Genomic DNA, 27,856 nt, shown 5'->3' on the forward strand with positions numbered 1-27,856 from the left:
AGACATAATATTTTTGTGTCTACTAATATAATGCATGAATTGAAAACTATTAATGCACAAAATATTAATTTTAATGCTCATTATTATGATTAGTGTAATGAACATAAAATATTATTGCATGTAATAGTATATTCAAATTGAATATAATTGTTCATACTTATATACATACTACCCTTTCTAATATTGGCCACTTGAATTTAATTATGTAACTCTGTTTCATTTTCCATTAATTTCATTGTTATAAATTATCAGTACTATAGAATGTGTATGTCTCTACAATTCTGCATTGCCTAATAAATATTCCTTCTAATTAATAAGGGCATTTTCTATCTATAGAAGGAAAAAAATTCCCCATGCTTGAACACCTTAAAACAACAAATAAATAATTGAGTAACTTGTTATATTTTAATAAACTTATATTCTCTTCACAACATTTGTATTGTTTTTTTATTATATTTTGAATTGATTAAAAATTATTATTTATTTATTTTCAAATGCTACATGAATACATAATACATACACGAAAAAGACAGAAGTGTTACAATACAGTTCATTATGTAAAATATAAAGCACTTAATTAATTAAGCACACACTGCTATTTAATCAATTTACTATGTCAATAAATTAAGCACCATGTTTTTATAAAGATAATACTACACACACACACCCCACACACTACACCCCCCCCACACACACACACACATACTGATCAGGAAGAATATAAGTATATTAAAATCCTGTTTAGATGTAAACTTGACAACTATTTCATTTAGACTAAGTCACCATTGAATACAATGTTTCTCCCTCATCAATTGCCAAGGAGAAAATCCATTCTTTTAAGTTAAATTTCAATTGATTGAGATTACAGGCATTTCTTACTCTACCAGGCAGACAATTAGAAAATTTAGGTATTGGAAAAAGAAATGATTTTTTGAAACAATGTATAATAAGGCCTTGGAACAGCAATATATCCTCTAAACGTCTGCCTAGTTATACAGAGTGAGTAACATAAAACCGAACCCATAATGAAACCGCTACCCTACACTATTTATGAAAGACTCTCGCACAACTAGTGACTGTATATGTTACTACTAATAGTTGCTGCTGTTTGTCAGGTGGTTACATGTCAGTCCAGTATTGTGAGTGCAGTTGTGTTTGTATAAAATGCCTTATTCAATCCAGGAGAGAATAGCTGTATTTGAGATCTATATTCGTTCTGGATCGTTTGAAGAATCACATCAAGTATTCATAGAAAAATTTCTGAATGCCTTTATTCCAGCGAAGAGTAGTATACACGATTTAATTAAAAAATGACATACAACAGGGTCAGTATCAAATGCAAAACAAAATTGGCAATCTTCCATTAGGACTCCACAGGCCTTTGCCGATACTGAAAGGAGAATTACTGCTAGGCCAAAAAAATCACTGTGAAAGTTATTCCAACAATCTGGTGTTAAATCTTATTATAAAATTCTTCATGAATTAAAATTGAGACCATACCGTATTACAACTGTGCAACAACTGAAGGAGGCAGACAACAAGCTGTCAGCAGAGGACGGTGGCCTCCATGTTTCCCAGAGTTGTCTACTTGCGATTTTTTCCTTTGGGGCTACTCAAAGGAGAGACTTTATACATCTAATCCCCACAATATTAATGAACTGAAGGTGAACATTCAACAAGAAATCAACGCAATTGATAACAATGTTTTGCGTCAGATGACTCTCAACATGATCAGTCGAGCACAAAAGTGCATCGACACCCAGGGTGGTCATTTTGAACATATTTTGTAACAATAAGGTAAATAAATGAAAATTTTAATTATGTTTTATGTTTTACTTATTTAATTTATCCATATCATTCATAAAATTTCATTCCAACATGACCTATCGATTCTGCAGCAATTACGTTATGGGTTGGGTTTTATGTTGCTCACTCTGTATAATAGTGTTCACTCTTAGCTATCACCACCCCAGTATTACCACTTCTTTTGTAAAAATTTAGAAGAACCTTAAAAAGGAAAAGAAATCTAATGGGACACTCAGATATTTTCTGGAAAAAGGGGAAAATGAGTTTTCTTACTCATACCACACATTACCTGTACAATAGGTTTTTGAAAAGTTACAATCAGTTGAAGTTAACTGATATAAATTGACCCCCAGCAATGCAATTCATAAGTTAATTGCGAATGAACTAGAAAAAATTAGATTTGATGAAGAAAATTCACTGGAAAAAACTTTGTTATATGATAAAATCTTTAATGTATGCAAACAAATATCTCTTTAAACTACATGTACTTAAATTCAATAATAATTTGTCATTTACCATCAAACGTTAGTATTTAATAAAATTAACCTATATGATTGAACACCTGCTTTATAATTGAATATAAGCAGAGTCAACATTATGGTATATTAACGAAGTTGATAAGCTGGAAGCAGACGACAAAGTAAAAATAAGATATTTGATTTTTAAAGCATTCTACTGACCTAAAACAATACGCCTAAATTATGCAGATCAGTCTGCATTACAGTCTGAAGCCTATCAAGATTCATAGATAGTTATACTAGAGCAGTATCATCTGAAAAAGATGTACCTTACCATAAAATTGAAGCAAAAACATATCATTAATAAAAATTAGAAATAGAATAGGTTCAGGAACTGAGTGAGGGACTTCAAAATTCACCTGAAGGATATTGCTCACATAATCATCCACAACTATGCACTGACATCTGCCCTTCAGATAAGAAACAAACCATTTTAAAGCTAGACTTCTAATTCCAGTACTATACATTTTATCTAACAGAAGCAAATATTAACTGTACTAAACACTTTACGAATAACAAGAAATAAGCCTGAAACTTTTCCCTTATCTGCTGAATTAAATCCAATTATCCAGCTGAAACTTTTCCCTTATCTGCTGAATTAAATCCAATTATCCAGCTGAATAATATCATGCAAGTAAATGCAGTACTCATTTGTTTGTTAGCAATTCTGAAAAAAACTGAAAGTAATGAAATGGGCTGATAGTTGCCAACCAGATTATTCTAAAGAGCCTGATTTATAAAGTGGAACAGTTTTTGTCAACTTCAGGGCAGAAGGAAATTTACCCACATAGCAAGACATTTTTTAAGAATCCACTTAGGAACTATTAACCAAACTCAACACAAATTTTAAAATTGTTACAAAAATGATTGAGCCGTATGCACTTAAAATGCTGCTTTTCTTAGTTAATGTCAAAAATTAACTTTGTAGTTTAAATGACAAATTCGCATTTTATTTTATTTCTTTATTTTTGAGTTCTGTTTCACACCTAAAGACAAAATGACACTTCCTGATTAAAATTTTTCATGAGGCATTTGTAAGAAATTTCTTTTTTTAATAAAATTATATTTTTTAAAATTTCATTTCTGCTTGTGTATTATGTAGAAACAGTTAATTAAACAAATTAATTAATTGTCAGGTGGTTACGTGTCAGTTCAGTTGTGTTTGCATAAAATGCCTTATTCAGTCCAGAAAAGAATAGCGAAAAAAATTTGAGGTCTATATTATTTCTGGATCGTTTGAAGAATCACGTCGTTTACGTTACTTTGCTCTGCCGTCTCCTTTTCATTGCATGACGTTCTACAAATTTGGCACACACTCACATTTCTGCTAGCGGGCTTTTTTCATTGCCTTCTTGCATAAAATACTACTGAATTTCGTTAATGAACCTTTTTGTATTTTGTGTAGATACGCGTTTGACTTCGAGTTCGTCATCATCATTTTCAACTTCATTCAATTTTTGAGTAATCTTTTTGAATTTTTTTTCATCACGGGTTTCATTTCCTTTGTAGCATTCTATGTTTTTGTCGATTTTCGAGAACTCTTCAAAATACCTTTTGCTGCAAACGTTTTTGCATCATCTTCGGAATCAACTTTAATGTGGCAAAAACAATTTCTGATTACTACTTTTTAATTCTTCCCAACTATCGGCTATGGGCTGAATTGCCTACAACAAACTGACACGTGCACTGACAGCGTTAGCTGTAGCTGAAGAATTCAACATATTTGCTTCAGCTGTTTTTTGCTAAATAGAAGAGTTACCTCAATGCGTATAGCATTTAAACAACGGTTAAACAACTTACATCACTAATACAATTTGTGTTAGTTTAGAGTAAAATAAAGAGCCCACTGGGCTGGTCTAGTGATTAACTCGTCATCGAAAATCAGCTTATTTCGAAGTTGAGAATTCTAAGGTTCAAATCCTAGTAAAGGCAGTTACTTTTATACAGATTTGAATATTAGTTTGTGGACACTTTGATCTACTAGATCCACGTAGACATGGTAGATCCTGAGACTGTGCAAGATTTCATTTACATTCATACATATCATCCTCTGAAGTATAATACCTTACAGTGGTTCTGGATGCTAAACAGAAAAGAGAGAGAGAGAGAGTAGAAAAAGAAACATAAGAAATAGTGAGCTTTATAAGCGGCATTTTGGGGCGTTGAACCGGCGTAATGTTACATGAATTATATCAATGTTCTGTTTTTACAAAACTGCACCAAATAATCGGTGGTTCTATTAACTTAAATTTACCGATTGTGTTATGTGCTTTTATGAGTAATTCAATACAAACAGTAACTTTGGTTTAATTAGAAATACGATCTTGACTCCTCAAGCTGTTATAAATTATACATAAGACCAAAAGTGTTAATCAACGAATTTAAGAGGAAATAATGTAAAGATGAATTTAAAATGTTTTCTGATGTCCAGAAGGTATCAGACAAACTTCAATGCAGAAGAGGTAAATTCACAAGAAGAATGCAATAGATATTTGGAGGAAACTGTGATGACTTCCATACTTATAGTTTTAATAAATTGTGCTAAAGATACTTTTTATCCAATAAAAAAGGATCCACCATAGACAAATTTAAATAAATCATCGGGAATTTTATATATGGCTGGAAATAATGATGAAATGGGCTAAATACACATAAATCTGAAACTGCGTGTGAGAATACACGTAACTTAGACTACATGTATCATCGCTTCTCGGCCTCTTGGGTAAGATCAAAGTGTAGACTACATGTCGATAATAAAAATCGATAAACACAAAACTATTCGTTCGATTGCACTTTTTTTTAGCTTTCGGTAAAGGGGGCACCTTTAGGTATTGCTTCAGAGGATGAGATAAAATGATAATTTTGTAGCGTCAGAAAATGCCATGCCTATCCGGGATTCGAACCCGAGATCTCCGGATGAAAGGCCGAGACGCTACCACTCGCGCCTCGGAAGTCGATTATACCTTAGCTGAACATTATGTAACAACTTAAAATATCGAGTTGTGTTAGTCAGGATTATTGTATCGTATACGACTTTGCAGTGTATTTGCTGGTGATAGAGTAAATAAATAGTCTGGATAGAATTTTAGATCATAACGATATGTGACGCGCATTGTTGACGTGAATACCTGATGGGGGGGATTTTACACATCTTGCTCGGCAAGATAGTTATGTTCCTAATTATAACTAATGAAACGTACTTTATGAACTAGTAATTTTTGACGTAATAGTTAAATTTTAGTTTGGGATTGTGATCAATCGTTGCGTTTTATTTGTGTAGATGAAGTTTACGGTAGGTTTTCTTGTATTTGATATTTTGGGATTACATAAAGAACATGATTAAAACAGTAAAATAGAATCATTCCATTGTTGAATTTTATATGTTATGTAAATTATTGTAATTCACAATATTTTGAACTTTTAATTTTAGTCATGTTATTTTTATTTCAACTGTTTTTACAGATTCTTTTCGTACTTTCCACATACCATAGTATAGGATACGCTCAGAATCAGGAAAATATAAGATGTACATGTCTCAAATAATCAAATAATGTTTCAAATAAAAGATGTAAATCTCTGGTTTGGATAGTAGTTGACCGGTACAAGATCTGCTCTGCATTATCAGTACTCTAGTCAATTTGCTATCAGTTTTGTGAGTTATCGACAGCTATTCAGATGCTATATAGAGAGGTTAGGTTTAAGGTTAGAATTTTATGGAGGGAGATTAGGGATAAATTACCAAGGTATGGCAATACTTAATACCATCTCATATGACCGTGGGCAGTGGTTGTTTAAATGGAATTATAGTCACCACAGAGAAAGACTACACCACTTGTTCTGTGCTATTAGTATGTGTGCAAAGATAATCTCCTTATGAAGAGCACTGTCAGTGTTCTTCAGTGGCTTACTGCGAATCCAACACTGACGAGTATTATGGCTTGTTCCTCCTTCCACAAAACTATAAACCTTAATTCTACTCTTTCATCACAGAACAGATTAGCATTTGATCAGGTTACCATAACTGTCAAAACTGATTGCTAATTGACTAATGTACTGATAATGCAGAGTGGACTTTGACCTTGCATTGGTTTGCTTTCTAACATTTAGATCTTGTGTTTTCTTGATCCTAACTATATCTGCTGTGGCATATTAAAAATATGAAAAAAATTGAATTTGATCAAATATATTTGAGTGTTATAATTATCACACTCTGCATAAGAGAATCAGTTAAATGAAAATGTACTATATAGTTACTTTTATCTTAAAAGGGAAAGGACTCTATATTTCTTTTACTCATTGTAAAATTACTTTATAAATAATAAAGGAATTGACATTGATTTAAGATCATTAAAAAATTGCCTTCAAGTTTTATATATTCTCAGTTTTTGTCTAGATTATGTGACTACTTTATATAGATGATAAAGGTGTCAAATTTTAAGAAACTCCTAGTGAGCATATTCTTTTAGTAAATTATTCTATTACTGCAGTAAAAATTTACTCATATCATATAATTGGTCACACTATGGGGTAGGCAGGAATTCCCTTTGACCTTTTACACTAATTATGAAATTATTAAGATAGGTGCAGCTTACCTTCTATTGATTTAAAATGTCTGTGTGGATTCCACCATGTTTCAAATACTGACTGAACAGCATCTTGGAGCTGCTTGTTGTTGACTTATCTGCGTTTTTGGATCTCTTTTATACAAAATCCCAGAGTTCATTGTCATGTGGGATGAGGTCTGAGCGTCTTGCTGGCCAAGGCAATGGAGCTGCCAGTAACTCTTCTGATGTATGCCCAATCCAACGATTCTAAAAAATTTCATTGAGACATATGCAAACATTCAAAGCAAAATGCATTGGAGCACCATCTTGTTGAAACGTAATGATGTCAGTGTTCCCTTCTGCCATTAATTCTGGAAGCAACCACTCTTTGATCATTGTCAGCTATCTGTTATGTTGATTAACTGCACCATTGAAAAAATAAGGACCAAGGAGATGTTCAGCTGTCATCTCAGCCTAAATCAAAAATGAGGCAAATGGTGTAAATCGCACACTCATCTGAGAACATGACTTTCTTTTTATTGTTTGCTAATGGAAAGCATTCAAAGAATAACTGTCATGCATAAACACATCAATCAAGATCATTGTCACTCAATTCATTAACTGTGGCTCAACAAAAACATTTAACTTTGAAGTCCTTCTGCACATGGTCTTGCATTGTTGATCTTGGAATGCCTAATTTTGCAGAATGTTTGCGCTTGATTTCATCAGTGATCCACTGATGCTTCTTTGAATCAGATGCTGAAGCATCAGTTTAACTTATGCTTCTATAGCAGCATAAGAATCATTGAGTGCTTGGCCTTCCATTGTACACTTCCTGTTGCAAAAGCTTTCTTCTCCCATGTTAGTAATGTTTGCTGTGATGGTGATAATTTCCCAAAATGCAGAAAGAAGACACTCATAATGTTTCCAATGTTTTAACAGTATGTGGATGAACGTGGACCTACACACAAGCTAACAAACGCTCTTCAACAGTGAGTGCACTCATAACCACCATCGTTCCATACTTGATTATTACTAAAGTCATCCCATCACAAATGAATACACCGGTTGATCCCCATATGGGTTATCCTGCCCAACTTTCCCAGCAGCAGTAAGGAATATCAGCTGTGAAAATTGGTAGCAATAGAGCCCAATTAAGCTGGATTTATTACAGTGTAAAGGGATTTCCTGCCCACCTCATAGAGACTCATTTAAGTTGTAAGTGAAAAATTTGGGAATGCACTACAGAAATTAATTTGAAGGAAATTTTCATTTTATATAAAACCATTAGATTAGTTGTAAGAATTGTTTGGTAGTATTCTAGTAAGCAGGCTTTTAGGTAGATTTTAAAAGAAAGCTACTTATTGTAATGAGTACCATGATTTGACTTCCAGAAAATTTTGACATATCTTAATGTTTCACATCCCCAGACCCCAAAACCATCGTCAGCTCACAAGTTTATATATACATTTATATATATATATCTGTATATTTCACTTTCTTGTGGACACGATAACTGCTGTAATTTTTTGCCAATCACTTTCAAATTGTGCTTTAAAAATAACTAGTCCCAAAATTGAACCTACGGGGTGGAAATGGCTTTTAAAAAAAAAACAAAATATCTCTATAACTTTCTTATTAAGTAAATTATCAAATTCGTTTAAAGTTCCTACTATTCTTTGGATAAGAGCTTAAAACTTATCCAGGTAAAGTTTTTTAATATCACCAACCACTGACCCAGGGGGTGGAAAAAATGGGATTTTGAAGACAAAAAAAAATCATATCTCCCTTAATAAACACAGTATGGAATTGGTTTAAAGTAGTTGTTAGTCCTTTAAACATTACTTAAAACTTTTGTCTGAAATAATTTTTGATATGACCAACCCTTACGGCAAGGGTAACCAAAATGTTGCGTTGCCTAACTTAAAACCTTTGGGGGCTACACATTTCTTCTAGTCATTTGTCAAGCATTCTCCTCAACAAGCTTGTCAAAAGTGCCAGTCTGGGTTTTTTCTGATTTATAGCATTTTTATTTTCGTATCATTAATTATTCATCAGTTTCATTACTTTTATTTTGTTCACAATTAGCTTGTTCAACCAAAGGAATAACTTATTTAGTATTAAAAACAAACTAAAAAAAAAGAGTTTTTTTTACATAAGTTGTATAAATCAAGTTTTTATTAAAATGTTTCAAAAATTGTTTTTCAACTATGTTTCATTTCTTGCTGTTATCCATATAATAATTTATATTACAATTATTAATATACCACATGAAAGGAAATTTGTTCTTTTTGTGGTACTATAAATTTTCAAAAATCTATTTCTACAAATAAAATATCTATGACATTTTTACTAAAATAATATCCAAATTTTTTTATTATTGAAAAGTGATCGGTAGTATTAACCTTGACACAGCTGATTTGTTCGATAACTTTCTCCACCATAGGAAATGTTTTCTTTTCTAATAACACTTGATATAAAACAAATTATTTTGTTTTTTTCCACATATTTGTAAATCCCAATTAATTAATCTCAAGTTGTAATCCCAATTAAATGAATTTAACTAAATTTGATGTAAAGATTTCAAGTTTGTGCATGTTTTTCGATGACTGTAAAACCTAAATTGATACTTAAAGGGTTAAATATAATGCTGCAACAAAATTTGCTTTTGCTCAAAAATTAAGCGCCACAGGTTCCTAAATAAATAACCTAATCCATTTTCATAATTGTGTTGTGTGTAAAAATATCTGCTGATTTATCCAGACCCTAGTAATGAACTGCATTCATAATTAATGTTCCTTTAAGTGAGAAAAATAACAGTTGACCTGATTCTTCTTTTAAAATTATCCAAATTTGCAAATATAAATATTCAATTATAAATCATATTACACATTGAATCCTTATTTTATCAATATTTAGATTATTTTTATAGTATGAAGATTTTTCTGTGACTTTGCCTTTGATTTACTGGGTGTTTATTAATCAAAAATTGTTCTTCTACTCATTTAATAATAACTTTTTACATTTTATCAATTCTAATAAAATCTTCAGGTTTTGATATTATGTTTATGCATATATGTTTAATCTCTGTTATCTTCATAGATATTAAAAAAATTGCTTGTTTCAGTTCATTTTTGACTTGTTTAATATATAAGTTCCTGATATTTTACATGTGGGAATGACTAACAGTTTTTATTGTATTAAGATTAATTCATGTTAAATTACTGAATAAATACAAATATGTAAATTATAAGAATTGTATGTACTTTCTTGAAGGTTACTATTGTTCGACTGATATTAACTCATATATTACAAGCTTTTACAAGTTAATTTATTCTTGCTGTATTTGTTTGCTTAGCTGAGTGCATTTTTAGTATTTAAAATAATGTGTTTTTATATTAATTAGTTCAGTATCTTTATGTATAATAGTTTGAACTTGTATTATTATTAATTGCTGTTATTGAACTGGATGAAAGTTAAATGATTACAAATACCTTTACCATAGGTATGGCAATTTTAGTAACCATTTTTATCAACCTTGAACTTAAATGTTTGGTTTGCTTGAGGCTAGTTCTTTATATTGTACCATTTTCACACTATCGCTGTAGTACTGCTTTATAGTAGTAAGTTTATTTTATTTTATACGTTTTTTCTTATTGTTTACTATCTATAATTGGAATTATGTTTTTATAATAACCATATACAATTCATAACTAAACAGGTAAACAAAAGTAGACTGTATAACTAAATAACTTACTGAAATATCAATTTTTATTATCACTTTCATATCTTTAATTTGATATTATTAATGTATATTTTTCTGGACTTCTTTTAATAATCTATTTATTATATATCTATCTTGCATTTTGTAATGATGCTTGTAGCCTAAATAATTGTAAAATAGATCTGTAACATGCTCTCTTGGGCAAAGATCACCAAACTCCCAAGCAATTGTGGGCAAGACACCAACTGCTTGATTTGGGTCTGACACACCCCGTTTGGATGAGTTTGTTTATCTTTATTTGTAGTTCCTTGGGTAGATTATCCTTTTCTTTTTCCTGTGTAGCCTCTGGTAATTACCGTTCAGATAATACTTCAGGTGATGAATGAGGATGATATGTAGGAGTGTAAATGAAGTGTAGTCCTGTACAGTCTCAGTTCGACCATTCTTAAGATGTGTGGTTAATCGAAACCCAACCACCAACTTGACTTCCAAATCAGCTGATTTGGGTAGATGGATTCACCACTAGACCAACCCTGTGGCTTGGGTAGATTAGATTATCCAATTTGCATTAAATTTACTTTTCTCTTAGCTCTAATCTCTTCTTTTTTGTTGGTATCAAGTGATTTCCTTCTAGATGCTCACTATCATATGAACATCTCAGGATATGACCTAAATTTATGTAATTTAGTGGAGAAGGATCTGTGTACAGACCATTTTTGGGATCTCTAACCCAATTATGCTTAGTAACCGTCCACCATTAGGCATGCTTCAGAGGATGAGATGAATGATTTGTAGCGTGTTGAAAATGCGATGCCTGACCAGGATTTGAACCCAGGACCTCTGGATGAAAGGCCGAGACACTACTACTTGCGCCACGGAGGCTGGCATGCTTAGTAACTTAAAACTGGCATTAGCAACTCTCCTTTTAGAATGACAGGAAACAACATTTGCTTTAATTTTTTATTGAGAAATGTTTTAGCATTTTTATACCGAGGTTCTTGATTTGTTAAATCCTATTAAGACTATTGGTCACACATTTTATTATCATTTGTTTATTCTTGCGAGTATTTATGTTTGAACATAGGCATCTGGCTATGTCATGAATAAACATGAGAAATTCAACTTGGAAGGTTATTATTTCATTTTATTATGTTAACTTTTCTGTTATAAACTTATGTTATCACTAAATTATAGACTTGTTGTATAGGCAGAAAAACATTCATGATACTCGTAAAAGTATTTTTATAATTAATTAATTAAAAAAAATATTATTTTTATTCCATAATATTTTACCTTAAAAAAGTTAATTTTAGTGATAGTAGATGACGTAGGAAAAGAACTTGTCTCACAAATTGCAATTAAACTCCCTTTCTTATCCTTAGAAATCCGCTTTAAATGAGAGTATTGTGGGCTCCAGCAATATGTGATCTGGAACAGTTAATATCAAATACAACTAATATCAAAATAGTATTGATGCTAGGTAAAGAATAAAAATGTTTTTTTTTTATGAAAAGGTGTTAATAAAAAATTTAAATGTAAGAATCTGGTGGTTTAAGTAATTTACTTTCTAAGTGACAATGACAACAATATCAATAGAAAATCAAATATTTTCACCTTTTAAGTTAAATGAACAGTCTACTGATAATGATGTTGTTTTTATAATTATAAAATATATAATGTACAGTTCAAAAATCAATTGAATGGAATGATATTTCAAATGAAACTATTTATTGTCATTTTTATTTCCTTGTACGAAGTAAATGGAAGTATTGTGATCGTGAAAAATTATGGTTTTCAGATTTCAACGGAAATATCCATTTTGACCATACCTAAATCCATTTTGACTAGTTTCGGCATGACGTCTGTACATACGTATGTGTGTATGTGTGTTGCATAACTCAAAAACAATTAGCCATAGGATGTTGAAATTTTGGATTTAGGACTGTTGTAACATCTAATTGTACACTTCCCCTTTTGATTGCAATCAACTGGACCAAAGTGTCCAAAAAACTCAAAATCCCAAAAATTTGGATTTTGGACTTCTTAACTACAGTAATAACCCCTCATTGAGAGCTTTTCAACGATATTTCATAAGTTGTACACACTTTCATTGGTTCCAGAGTTATAGCCAAATAAAATTCTAATTAATGAGATATTTGGTTCTTACAAGGGGGAAGAAGACACATCGGTTCAAATCTGACATAATCTCCTTTTTTTAAACTTTTTTTTTTTTAATTTAAATATGTTGATTTATTAATAATTATTAACCTCTGATTGTAAAATAGATTTTACAATAAATAATAATTCATTAATAACAATTAAAAAAAAAAAATGAAAAAGTATCAGCAGTTATTAATGAAATAAAATGAACAGGAAACCTGGAACTCTGTATATCAACTGACTTTTCGATTAGAGGATGTAGATAGTACCCATAAACACTTAAAAGAAAATATTTACGTAAAAATATATTACGTTATAACATGTAAAAAGAAATATATTGATAAAAATGTTGATGATAAGGGCTAGGTGAAAACTGGTATCCAAGTGTCAGGTTTGAGGAAGAGGGGAGTTGCATGCAGTGAATAGGGTGTCTGGCGATGTTTCTTTTAAGAAGTATGTAGCTGTTTATAAAAAGGTTTTTTAAAAATGTACTAATTTAGCAAAGTATATGTATAGTAATAATAGAATTGAAAAATCAAAGAATAAAATTAGGACTACCTAGAGAATGGTGAGAGAGCAGATGGTTATATCGGAAAGAAATAATGAGTTTTTGGAACTCTTACTCTTGATGGTGTAACTGGCGATCTTTTGAATTCCTTATATCAACATTTTATTAAAATATGTAAGATTATTAATGTGACACTAGATGTAAACAAGCCATGTTTTTTATTAAAAAAATCCTCCTACTGCTAATGTTTCATTTGAGATCTTTAAAGAAGTGTCTGTGACTGAAGTATATCTATTTTACTATCTTTAAAGCCATTAAACACTTGTGGCTGGTATGAAATTCCACCTTCTGTTTTGAGGCAGTGTTCTTTGATAGCTGCCCCATACATTAATCAAGACTGACTCTTTCCAGATTTACTCAAATTTGCTAACATAATTCCATCTAAAAAAGGGTTTGAAATCTGATTTTAACAATTATCGTACAATTGCGTTTCTTCCTCTGCTATCAAAAGTCTTTCAGAAGGCTGTAGCTTCCCAACTATTCTGTTACTTTAAAAATACTAGGTTGTCACATCATAGCCAGTTTAGATTCTGTAAAGGTAAGATACTGTTAAAGTGGGGAATGAATTTCTGACAAAAATTATCGATGCTCTTTGGTATCTTCTGCGACTTATCAAATGCATTTTATTGCATGAATCACAAGCTGTTGCTCTGGAAGCATGAGTACTATGGTGTTTGTAGAGCTGCTCTTACGCTGTTTATGTCCTATTTAAAAGACCATTGGCAAATTGTTCATGTCAGTTTATTAACTAGAAATAGCACCTGAGTTGGTATCTCATGACATTCTTCAGATCTATTCTTGGGCCAATATTATTTCTGACTTATGTATATAATTGGTCAAACTTGATGCATTTTTGAGATTGGTTATGTTTGCTGACGATACTACATTGACTTTTATAGTTTAAATTATTCTAATTTCTCTAATTTAGTGAGTCTTATCTTTAGTGATCTTATCAGAATGAATGAATGTTTCTTGTTAATGGCTTGCTACTTAATTCCAATAAAATATAAGCAATAAGATCTCATTTAAATCAAGAAACAGTTATTGATATTCCATTTATGGATTCCTTGAGATTTTCAAGCTCTGCTGATTTTTTGGGTCTCATGATTGATGATGCCCTTACTTGGAAGGGCCTGGTTCAGTCTCTTGTCATCTAAATTAAAGTGAGCTTTATTTTTGTTCAATTACACTATCGCATATAATTAACAGGAAAACTGTTTATAGTGAATTTTGTTTACGTATATTCCATTTTAAATTACCGAGCTATTTTTTGGGGTTATTCTGTTAAAAAAATATTATTCAAAAAAAAATTATTTGTATGATTTTTCAAATGAAGAACCTGGTGATTCATTTGAGAGTTCTTTTAGATATTTCACTATATCTCACTCACTATATCTAGCCATTTATATCCATCCATTTATATTTTCCAGCCTATAATATTTATTGAAGATAAACTGACAGTACTGAAACATAACTGATTTTCATACTTATGATACCTGGCATAAAAATGTCCTGACCTATCCAAAGCACAGGACATCCACCTATGGAACATGTACAAAATTATGCTGGTTGTCTTATTAATAAGCTGCCACCACTTATTAAAATTGAAGCCTTTCAGAATGGATTTAGGAGAGTTTTTCAGAGCTTTTTGGCAGACAGGTGCTATTATTTGATAAGTAAATATCTGTCTAATCAGCAGTAGTTGTACATCTTCTTCATCATTTTTCCGATACTCAAGCAAGGATAGTAAATGTAAAGTGTGTTATATCTTATGGAAACTATGTTTAATTATGCTTTATTTGTAGTATGCTATTGGAGTATGTCTGGAAATAGTGTGTATTATAATTGTAATCACTGTATTAATTTATGATATTTTTGCTATGTGATATTTTATGTATATTTTGTGACTCTACACCTGCCATATACATTTATTATTTCTACATATGTTGTGTTACGTAATAATGATTTAAAATAAATAAATATAGTAGAGTAGTATAGCGTTTTGTGTTAATAAAATTTAATAAACATTATCTATTAAAAGCTAAATAATTTGTAAATTATAATAATGACATTATATAATAAAACAATTCATAATACTGACTGTATTTATATGAATTCTTTTTACCAATTTCCTCTTTAAAAAGAAAGGTAATAAATATTTGAAAACGTTCTATTAAAAACCAGTGATATTAGATATAATGTAATACAATTGAGAAGTTAAATATTTTGAAAAAGTTATTTCAACATATGTTGAAATATATTTCATGTATGAAATATTTAAAAATTACTTACCCTATTTTAAAATTATAGCCTTTTAATATTGGCTTTATGGTGAAACATCTTTCAATATCTATCAACAGCAAGGTCTACTATATGTATGCTTTACAGAATAGTATTTTCACGCTCTTTAAATAAAGTTACAGTTGCAATATTCAACATTATAATCATTTATTATTAGATATGCCATTTGTATTTTATATTAAATGAACTTACTGATAGTAAAATTAATAATTTACTTTTTCGGATCATCAGTGAAGTTGAGAACCACTTGAATTATGAACACAATACTTCTGATCAAATTTCATGTTATTTACCAAAGTAAAACATTAAGCTAGAAGCTCACCCCTAGAAGGGGGTGAGCAAATTACAAAATATCACTGACTGGAATTATGGAGTATACCAATGGGAACAACATTATGAGAGTCACAGTAGAAATTAGTTTGCTAGTGAACATTTTAGACCACTGTATGTTCTGCGTGGAATGGAATTAAATACATCCATCATATTGTCACCTATTAATGGATAGTTCATTACATAAACAGTATATAAAAAGGGGGTTTCACTATATTTTTGTTTAGGTTTCACTGTATTTTAATTTTGGTTTTTTCTGATAATTTATTTTATCATAATGTACTGAATTTTTTTTTTAATTTACACTTTTTGCAGATTCTTGTTATCCAGTTTTCAGTTGTTGAATTCTATACAAAAGCGTGTATGAAATAAGCCTATCCCAGCTATACATTCAACGGCAATCAATCAATCAGTATCCTTCTGCATTGCTGATTAATTTAATGTTTTAGTTGCATGTTAACAACATACACAGTGTGCCAAATAAGTAATGGGACAACCTAGCCTTACATTGAAACTAAGATGTTTATTTTAATTTAGCAGTTACATGGATTCAAAATAATGTCCTTACACCTCCACACAATGTTTACATCGATCATACAAGTTGTTGAAAGAACGTTGGAAATCCTGATTGTGTACTCCCTTCAATTTGTCAGTTACAGCACATTGGATGTCCTTAATTGTCACTGAAATATTCTCCTTTTAAAGCACATTTAATTTTCGGAAATAGAAAAAAGTCTGCAGGTGCCAAATCAGGTGAATAGGGTGGGTATTCGAGCACACAGATTTGTTTTGATGCTAAAAACTGTTTGGGCAGTTCTCACAATGTAACAGCAGTGAGCTGTTACATTGTCATATAGAAGAACCCAACTCTTGCTTTGGAATGCGTCCTTTCTTTCTGTGCCCTGACATGTTGTGCCCTCAGGGAGAAATTCACAATGGATCACTCCAGAAGCATAAAAAACAATCACCATTGTCTTGGTGCGTGATTTCTGCAACCTGAATTTCCTCTGCCTCGGTCACAATGTTCCATGCCATTCCATACTCTGACATTATGTCGAATTTAAAAACCTTTGTAAACTTCTGATGCCATTTTTCCTAGTTTACAGTAAAGTTTTATCACAGCTCTTTGATCCATGAAGATATGTTTCAGTGCTACTACTTGCACAATGTTTTACGCTCATAGTTGTGCATGCACTGGCTGAGTCACAATCAAAGTGTCTGCATATTCAGCAAAATTCTAGCAGGTGAAATGATTACACTTGGTGCGTTTCTTGAAAGTGTTCCTGGAAAAAAAAATCAGTCTCATTACTTATTTGGTACGCTATGTATATACTAATATATTCTTATATTCCTGTATATACTTATATATATATATATATATATATATATATATATATATATATATATATATGTTAAATACTTATGTATATTTGACATAGATAAATTAATACATATACATGTTAATTTCTGTTTTATGTCTATAGCAGAATTTTCAGTTTGTTTTTTTTTTTAAATTAGGATGATACATTTGTATTTAATTGCACAAGCCTGCAAAATTTGGGTTGTGGAATGTTTTTTAACTTTTTATAATTAATGCCTATGTATTTTTTAGCGCTGAATCCAAAAACTACCTTTATTTTTTCTATCACTTTAGGGTTTTTCGCAATTCGCAAATTAAGAAATTTGTAAAAAGTTGAAATATTATGAAAATGTTATACAATAAAATAGATATAAAATGTTTTTTTTTTTCAAATAATAAATTAATAAAATATATTCACCTTTTTTTGGCTGATACTTATGCATTCTTGTAGCTAAACAGTAGATTGGTGTGAAGAGGTGGGGAAGGGGGATGATGGGAGAGTTTGGCTGACAGATTGTGACAAGACTTAACAAGATGTAACATGTTTATTGGCAGCTATCCATGCCACTCATGCACCGTGCAACTACTATTATGCCGTTTCAACCATCAGTGTGGGTAAATCAAGCTTTTTTCTGTCCTCTGTGATTAAATGTATTTTTTGTTTGAAAAATATATTTTCAGGCCATAAAGCAAACTTTCTGTTTTCAAAATAGCTTCAAGAGGCTGCAAAAATTCTTTAGATTCTTTTTGTTACATTTGTAGTGAGTTAATGGTGGAGAGGCAAAAAAAAAAATATAACAAGTTCCACTCCACAAGTACCTCTTGCATTATGAAGTGAAAATAGGAGGTCAAGACAAAACTTGGGCACCCCACTATGTTTGCTACACATGTTTTGAAGGACTTAGTGGTCAGAGGGTGAACAAGAAGCGTTCAGATTTAAAGTTCCAATGGTTTGGTGAGAGCCGTGAAATCACACCAATGAGAAAACATTATGAACGATGGAATGGTACGAAAATGGGTTACAGCTTTTAAAGGTGGCTGCCAGAATGTTAATAATGAGGAATGAAATGGAATGGACGAACTTCTTCCATTACTGAAGATTTGGTGCAGAGAGTTGATAAAAAAGTGAAAGAGAATAGACACTTTACAATTTCTAGGCCATCTGAAGAGTTTCCTCAAGTTTCAAGAACTGTTGTCCATGAAATTGTGACCGAACACTTAAATTATCAAAAATTGTGACCATGTTGCAGTGGTTATTAAGTCAAGCAGCAGACTTCTATAAAGATGGTGTTCAAAAGCTGGTTGCATGATACGACAAGTGCCTTAATACTGGTGGCAGTTATGTAGAAAAGTAGATTAAAGCACAGGCTTTCACATAAAAATAAAATTGTTAAGAATAGTGTACTTGTTTTTTTTTTAATTTCAAGGTGGTACTTACTTTAAAAATATATCTCGTATTAAACTGCTTACATACTTTTACATGAATTTTGTAAGCTCTATTGATTTTTCTTTAACCCTTTAAACTTAAACTTTTATTAAAATTTCATTTTTTATCCATTATATATATATATATATATAGTTTGCATTTAAATATGCTATTACAAAAATCCTTAACATTTAATATCAGATAAATATGACATCCTCAGACAATATAGCTAATGACATCAATGAATTCCAATATTCGCTGAATAGAAATAACAAATTGAGTGTTGAGCAAAGAAACTTTTATGAGGAAAATGGATTTCTTGTTATTAAGGATTTGGTTAATGAGGAATTATTAGAACAATTTCGGTAATAAACATGTATTAATTATACTTTTTAAAATTTGTTGTTGTCAGTTTCTTGGCTAGTTTGGTATCCTCTGTTACATTCTCTTTAATATTTTTTATTTATTTATTACGTCCTGTATCTTTTAATTTGTTTCTTATGCATTCAATATTAAGTTCTTATTTTTATCTTTCCTTATTGTTTTTAACTGCTGAGCTGTCTGTAAATGTTTCTTGTGTGAGAAAAGAAGGTTTATGTATATTATATCAATACAAATACATTTAATATAAAGAGGACCTATTATTCATTAGTTGAATATAAAGTTTGTTCCATGACGCTGTGAATGTTGAACATTATTTATTTATCTCAAGTAAATTGCTAAATAGGAACAGTAAAGCAACCAGTCCATGACCAGAAATCATAAAAAGGGTATGCAAATTCAAAGACTAAATTTGGTGATGGCACTTATAAAAATTTTCAAAGGAGATAAAAAGAGATCATTAAAGATAGCAGTAGTAAATATTGAAGCAATTTGAGAATTGGCATGAAACTTATTGAAACAGACAGAGCATATATATGTGATCATGTTTGTGTAAAATCCATCTGTGTTATATCCAAATTCATGAAAGCAATATTAAATGTGTTAAAATGGTTCTAATAATGTGATTATCTCCAAAACTAGATTAGAAAGGATTTCACACTGAGTGACATATTCCTTGGGTGTAGATTTTGAAACAAAACTACCAAAATAATAGGATCAGCTTCCTTTTTATATTAAATTTCAGATGATGAAACTTATCTCAAAATTTCTAAGAAACTTGATTGCAGGTAGTTTATTATTTTCACAATGAAAAGAATGATGTGAATACCACAGAAATATTATTTTGTTAGAAAAATGTAATTTCATTTTCATCAGTAATATTACTGACACATAAAAGATTGAATTCGTCACTAAAAATCCTCATGTTTCTAGTCAAATGCTGTTTAGGGACTGTTGTGGAACAGAAGATTGATTCCATACAGATGTAAATATATATGTTTAGCATTTGCATGGAATCTTAGATAATAAGTGTGTAATTGAATCAATTGATGGGAAGCAATACAGAATTGCATTTCATGTTGCTAAAGCATATTTTCCATTCATAATTGTAATAAAAGCTACTACACGTAAAAGATTAGAAAACTGAAACCTAAACTCAAATAAATGTACCAAGATTGGAGATATTGGTACGTAGAAAAACTATATAAAAAACACCTTTAGTGTAATTTAACCTATAATTTCAGTTCATATTTGCAGAAACATTTATGTACTCTTTGTTCTTGTAGTTAAAAGGTTTTTTCCTTGAATGAACAGGTATTGTAATGTATTTTCAGGTATTACATAGTTAGTGAGGGTTGTAATACTGGGTGTCCAAAAATGAATTAACGGGGTTTCAAGAATGAATATATATATATTATTTTTCTGTAGTGCATAAACAGTAGCACAGCATTCAATAGTCTTTACGGGTAACCTTGAAACAGTTATAGCAGTTGTTCAACTTTTGCACAGGTTAAGCGATTATAAGCTCAGGCTTTTTTCAGTATCATGGTGTCACTGGCTTGCCAAAACAAAATCTGTGACTAAACATGAAAAGTTTGGGAAAAACCAGAAGCGTTTTGAAATAACTCACTAGGTAGACCTGGTGAATTGACTCTTCAATCCAGTCTTAGATTTTATTCATAGACTTCTAAATGAATATTATGGGCAGATCTTAATGTGTGTATGTTTGATTTTCAAGCATTTAACACTTTTGTAATCCTGTTTTTCTATTTTTAATTTAACCTTTGATTTTCTTTTATAGCCAACATTTTATAGATATCTGTGAAGGTCGTTTTCCAAAAGGTTCTATGACATTAATGAAAGATATATCTTTAGCTAAACGTGGAGTTGTTGGTGAAGCACTTTATAATAAAGTTCAAGATATATTATGGGATGAAGTTTTTGAACAGTACTGTTTTTTTCCTGAAGTGAGTGTAAAATTAATTTTTTCCTTTTGGTTATTTGACTGATTCAGGGCACTTCGTTGCTTTCAAATTTGCAAATTTTGCAATTTTTTAATCACAAATTTTATACTAAATCTCACATTCTTAATTTTCTGCTTCATTTTCTTGCCTTTATTTTATGTTACCTTTTTTTACTGTTTAAATTTCCTTCTGATGCAAACTTACCTATGCTTACGGTGCTGTGATACATGGTTTACTAACCTTTATATGTTCATTACATGTCTCTAGTCATATACATTCATTATTATTAAAAAGAAGTGATATTTGCTGATACTTAGATGTATATACTCTTTTAGGTATTAATAATGGCATTCTACTGTATTTGATTTACATTATCTGGTTGTTATTGCATCACCCAGATAGCATGATAGCATTCTTACTTCGTATACCTATACTAGGATGCACAGAATACTGGCCAGTGGAAGTACAAGATGAGCGAAAAGCTATGCAACCTATTTGGGAAAAAACATAATGGAAACAAATATATAAAATTTTTTTAAATCTTAAAAAGAAATAAATATTATATAATTTCATAACTTAACAATAATTTTATAACTATAAATGTTCAAAATGTCCTCCATTTGCAGCTCTACAGGCATCAGCATATTTCTTCAAATTAATAGCCACTTGGTTGCAACATTGAATTGGTTGCAACACTGAAGTAGGATATTCGACTTCAGTGTTGAGTTTAATTTATTCAGTAATGTAATTATTAATTACGAGCACGTTTTCTTTTAAATAATCAGTCTCAAAGAAAAAAAAATCCACGGTAGATAAATTTGGTGAACTAGTTGGCCATAGACCATCGGAAATTACTTTCTTCCAAAAGAAGTCACCTAACCGCAACATTGTGTTATTTGCTGTGTGGGTTGTTGAACTGTCTTACTGCAACTAGCAATTACCTTCTTCATTCCAAAATTCATTGATCCAGACGAACTTATATTTGAACGATCACCATTGTTATGAAATTGAGTAGAAAGAGGCTTATATTATGGACTCGAGTCTGTTGCCATTTTTATGGGGCTTGCTGTCAATCCATGTAATACAATGTGTAGTGACTGAACTTTTAACAGCAGGAAAAACGAAAACTAGTGTCATTCATTATCATCTAAAAGCCATTTACGGTGATAAAATTATTGATTGAAATACTGAGAATAGGTGGACAATCAAATTTTGAAGCTGGTAAATTTAAAAAAAGCTGGTAAAGCTAATATTGAGGATGAAGTTTGCAGTGGTCGACCAGATGTACAACTAATGAGAAGCACCAAAAGGAGATGAATGAATTGATTCAAAATGATTGTCGTATCACTTAAAAATGCATCATAACCCACACAGGCATATTGAAAGAATGAGTAGAACACATTATTATACAACTGAGTTACTGGAAAATTTGTTCTCATTGGATGTCATGTAAACTCACAGAAAAGAACAAACAACAAAATAATGTTGTGAACAGCTTCTGAAACATTATCATGTTGAGTGAGACTTGCTTTTCAGTATTATGATGGGAGACAAAACATGTGTGCATCATCACTATCCAGAAGAAAAAACAGCCAAGAATCCACAAATTATTGAGTTAACAAGTCTGTATTAATTATAACTTCAGTAAAACATATTATTATGTGATTTTTTAAGGTATAAAAATTAAACAGCTTTACAGCAGACATATTAAGAAATTTCACAACTTGGAATAACCTCAGCTTTAGTAACACTTAAAAAAAGAAAATCTTAAGATTCATAGGAGATTTTCTTCAGTTTCTGTTATAGCCTGGCAAGAGAGAAAGTATTTCATAATATTGCTATAAACTAACAAACTTAAAAAAGCAAATGTATACATTCCATTTCAGAGTAATCCGTTCTGTAATTAAAAATAAATATAAGCACATGAATACAGCACATGCAGCACATATAAGCACATGTATATAGTAAAGTTATACATGTATGTATAAAGTCTTTGTTGTTAAACCTATTAAATGAGATTAGGTATATTTGAGTCAAATTTAATTAATATGTGTAACATAAATTCTAAAATTCAGTGCTTTCATGAATCACACCATGGCACTTTCACCACATAATGGTGAACATCCCAGGTTTGTCTTGAAACCTGGGATGTTTTCACCATTGTCAGGACAATTAAATTATGTATTTCTTGTTGCCATTATCGCTTTAGATGACAACCAGGACCTAATCTAAACAATACCAATAGCTATAGAATGCTCCACAGGAATAAAAAGGAATCTAATAAAAATCAAGGATAGGCCATGATTTGCAGTAGCAAGGTGAGTTTTTCAAAAGGAAGAGAATCTGTAGAAAGAGGCTCATGAGCGTAAGATATAATGACGGAAAATAACAACCATATCTTAAATCTTCATATTACTCATTCACATCATAAATATCAAAAACACAATTTCTATTTTAATCATTCATACAAGTGCATAATAATTTTTATTATAATATAAATGTGTAATAACAGAATAGATTTTTTGCTTTATAATTTACTATTATTTTTTTTAGTATTATTTTATTATAACTTATAAGTATTTTTTTATTATAATTGAAAGGAAGATGATGGTGATATAGATTGAAAGATAATTATTTTTGTATTGTAATAATAATAATAATTATTATTGTTAGATTAGTCAACGTAAGCAACCTTGAGTACATGGTTTAAAGGTAGGAATGATTAAATTATTGTACTTCTATTTTCTTAGACCATATCATAATTAATTATATTAATGTATATCTCTATTTTTCCCACATTTTATTATTTACATTCTAATTCATCAATTAAAAAATTATAAATCTATTTATTTAATTATCCATAAAAATTGAATTAATTAGTACTATATTTGAATTCCGGTGATCAAATCATATGTTTAAAGGAAAACTTGAACCAAACTTTTCTGAATCATGAACTAAAATATTGCTCCATTTTTTTTACCATGAAACCAATCATTAATATTGTGGATATCCTCCTTAGTAGCGTCCATTTTATGATTAATAAATTACAATTACAAAAAATAATAAAATAAATAGAAAAACTTATCAATAACATAAAGAGCTGAGAGCTGACTACCTGGTACTGATAGTTGAACAAAACATCAAAATATAAAAATAAACAACACAAAAATGAATCAAACAGTAAGTCATCAGTACCAACAAATTGAAATACCAATATAACCTTAAACTAATATAAATCATAAGCAAACAAAAACTGTTAAAACTTTATAACTGTCTCAACATCCCACTTCTGAACCGGTGTTGTGATGTTCGCAGCTCATCAGGATATTGAGAGATTGGCAATTGAAAATGTTTATATAATTACAATTTATTAGTTTAAGAACATAAATAAAATAAGATGAATCAATAATAACAATGACAATAAGGATAATAAATCACAATAATAATCAGAATAAAAATAATGACTACAGCAAACAATAATAATAAATGAAAATAATAAACAAATAACAATCATAGTAATCAAACACAATAATAATAGATTTCAATATTAATAAACAGTGATTATGTACAAAACAGAATTTAAAGTAATTATTAGGAGTTATTTACTGTAGTTAAATATTAAAAACCCCAGAATTTAGTCCCATTGACAAAAGACATCATGATGATGATGATATAAAATTTGATCATAGTCATCTTCATTAAGTTCTTGCACCAGATGGATTTTGAAGGGTTTGAAATTTTCACTTTTTAATGATCGATTTTTCACTTTGGTTAATGTTCTCATGCTGCTGTTCGAATCGAGGAATGAGGATTCACAACAAATTCCTGCATAATCTCTAACAATTTGTTACCATTTGTTGCAGATTTGGGCTGCCCGGGTTTTCCCCTATTAATGCTCCCTGTTTCTTCAAATTGTTTGATGGTTTTTGACACTGTGCTTTTTGAAATGGGTTACAATTATTAAATGTTGCATTGACAATTCACAAACTTCATTATATGACCTAACTCTTATCACCAAAAAAAAATTTAATTTTAACTTGACTGTTAAAATAGATTTTAATTAAATTATAAAATTATAATGTAGTTCAGTTACACTTCTTTTTATTTAATTTTATTATTTGTAGTTTCTAAATTTAAATTTAGTAATTTTTCAAATCCAAATTTTATCCCACCGTCATTTTTGTTATAGTTTAAAATGATGACTAAGGGTGTTACCATTTAAAATATTTGAGTTACAACCCCTAGGCCACCCTTTGAAGAAAGGGTTGAAATTTGATTTCTTGTCCAAAGGTAAAGTAATTGACCAATACCTTATCCTGAAAGTAAGTATTCTATCTAGAGTGGTTTTAAAGTTGTTGAGGGGCTTACAGATTAATTTTGAAATATTAGAAATAAATAATAAATATTGTACTTGAATATTTAAAAAACAAATTCTATTTAAAAATATAAACCCACAGTTTTAAATGAATGGTGAGATTATGAATAAGATGTATTACTTAAATTGGAATGCTTGTTTTAGTAACCAATGACTAACCAATGTGTAATTAATTAGGTTGATAATACAAGGGTTGTCTGAAAAGTTTTGAGCCTCAACATGAAGGTGGCAGCACTTGTTAATAAAAGTTAGGGAATGTATTTGCACATGTGTTGAAAGGTACTCATTAAAATTACAGTACCCAGTTGTTGTTCAGTTGTTCAGTTCAGTTGTTGTTTGATAATTGTTTGAGTAAGTCATTGTAAGAATTTTTGTGAAAATGGAAAAAATTCAATGTCGTGCTATGATTAAATACTTGCATTTAAAAGGCAATATGCTTATGCAAATTAAAACCGAATTGGATGCTGTTTATGGGGATCTATCCCATCATTTGCCACCGTGATAAGATGGACAGCTGAAACATGGTCATATCAGCATGGTTGATGATGAGCATTTGGGACGGCCAAAAACTTCAGCCACCACCGATATCATAGAAAAAGTTCACCAAATGGTACTGGATGACCGATGAATTAAGGTTAGAGAGATAGCAGATGCTATGGGCATATCGAAAGAATGTGTTTGTTATATATTAACTGAAAAATTGGATATGCATAAGCTATCTGCACATTGGGTGTTGAATTTGCTCACTTTGGATCATTGAGAAATGCATTTGAATAAACATTTTCAAGGCGGACTAGAGCAGTTTAACCAAAACGAGTTTGATTTTTTGTGTCGATTCGTAACTGTAGATGAAACATGAATCCACCACTACATTTCTGAGACGAAACAGTCAAAACAGTAGTCTGCAAAGGGTGAACCTGCTCTGAAAAAGGTGAAGACAGTTCCATTGGCCGGGAAGGTGATGGCAACTGTTTTTTGGGATAGCAATCAAATTTTGTTTATAGATTATCTTCAAAACGGTAAAACAATACGCATCATTACTTGAGAAGCTGAAGGCAGAAATTGCAAAAAAATGACCACATTTGAAGAGAAAAAAGTAGAAAGTGCTTTTCCATCAGGACAATCTGCCTACTTACACTTCGATGGTAGCCATGGCTAAAATTCATGAATTGCACTTTGAATTGGTTGACCACTTACCGTATTCACCAGATCTGGCCCCAAGCGAATTTTTCTTGTTTCCTAACATTAAATTTTTGCCTGTAGGAAAGAGATTTTCATCAGATGAGGAGGTTATCACATATGTAAACGCCTCTTTTGTGGAGAAATACACCAGCTACTATTTAGAAGGGTTAAAGATGTTAGAGCATCGCTAGAAAAAGTGTATAGACTTGAAAGGAGACTGTTGAAAAATAAAACTATATTTGACAGAAAAAATATATGTCTTTTTATGTTAGGCTGAAAACTTTTCAGATAACTGTATATATATATATATATATATATATATATATATATATATATATATATAATAATCAATAAGTAAATTGCAGTATTTTTTCCAACAATAATTAATTTAGGGAATCCTGGTCACATTGCCATATTTATTTGACAAAGTATTATTTTTAGCCTATTCTAAATTCTGGTTACCATCTTGTTTCCATCATGTTGGATTTAACTTCTATTTTAAATGGCAATATGGTCATATGGTGCATCTTTTTCATGTAAAAATTTTGATGAAAAAATTGGTTACAAAAACCATGCATTGATATCTCTTTCTGTTTTTGATATATTGGTCCTTAAAAAGCCTAATAACAAGGGTGCTTATTTATTAATTTTAAATACCTAAATTTTGACTAATAATAAAATAATTTTGGTAAAAAGGAAAATCACTTCACTTTTTGAAATTGAGAACATTTTTATTAATTTTTATATCTAATGTTAATAAAAAAATTTAATTTTTATTAGTTTATTTTTAATATTATTAGGTTTAAGTAAATTGAATCCTCCAACCTCTAAGCATTCTATCTTGAAATGCTCTTTATATTTGCAGGCATTTCTAAGGTAAGAAATTGAGATTCATTAGTTATTCTGTTTTTTAGATCTTCAATGACTGCTGTAGATTTGTAAAGAGTGGACTTAAAATGCCCTGCAAAAAAAGGTTCAATGGCATAAAGTACTGAGAATGTACTGGTCACTCCACTGATCCTCTTTGACTTCAGTATTTTTCTGAAAATTCAGCATTTAAGAATTCTCTTACTTTTCTGTTGGATGGTGCACCTTCCTGCTGGAAAATAGTTTCACCTCAGGTATTCTTCAGGATTATCAACCATAATGTTCCTAATTGCTGACATGATTTTCTCCCTTAACTAATATACAGCTCTCATAAGATTGCTGTCGGTGAA

General features: G+C 30.5%; 2 protein-coding genes across 6 annotated transcripts in view; one reads left to right on the forward strand and one right to left on the reverse strand.

The window, feature by feature from the left end:
- Positions 1–17,001, reverse strand: part of LOC142330877 (uncharacterized) — a 47,233-nt gene extending 30,232 nt beyond the window's left edge. The window contains exon 1 of the mRNA XM_075376343.1: positions 16,886–17,001. Within this exon, the coding sequence (XP_075232458.1) occupies positions 16,886–17,001 (116 nt within the window). The remainder of the gene's footprint in view (positions 1–16,885) is intronic.
- Positions 5,330–27,856, forward strand: part of LOC142331028 (phytanoyl-CoA dioxygenase, peroxisomal-like) — a 36,033-nt gene continuing 13,506 nt past the window's right edge. The window contains exons 1-4 of one of the 5 annotated variants that reach the window (XR_012757868.1): positions 5,330–5,616; positions 16,267–16,363; positions 18,939–19,102; positions 20,920–21,085. Coding sequence is in view for 4 of the 5 variants with exons in the window: in XM_075376615.1 (XP_075232730.1) it covers positions 18,945–19,102; positions 20,920–21,085 (324 nt within the window). In the remaining variant the exon portion in view is untranslated. Of the gene's footprint in view, positions 5,617–16,266; positions 16,364–17,762; positions 17,927–18,933; positions 19,103–20,919; positions 21,086–27,856 lie in introns of those variants that run through there. The other 4 variants (XM_075376615.1, XM_075376614.1, XM_075376616.1 and 1 more) reach the window with 4 other exon arrangements.

The sequence above is a fragment of the Lycorma delicatula genome, chromosome 10 (genome assembly GCF_047948215.1).
Source record: "Lycorma delicatula isolate Av1 chromosome 10, ASM4794821v1, whole genome shotgun sequence".
Classification (NCBI taxonomy): Eukaryota; Metazoa; Arthropoda; class Insecta; order Hemiptera; family Fulgoridae; genus Lycorma; species Lycorma delicatula.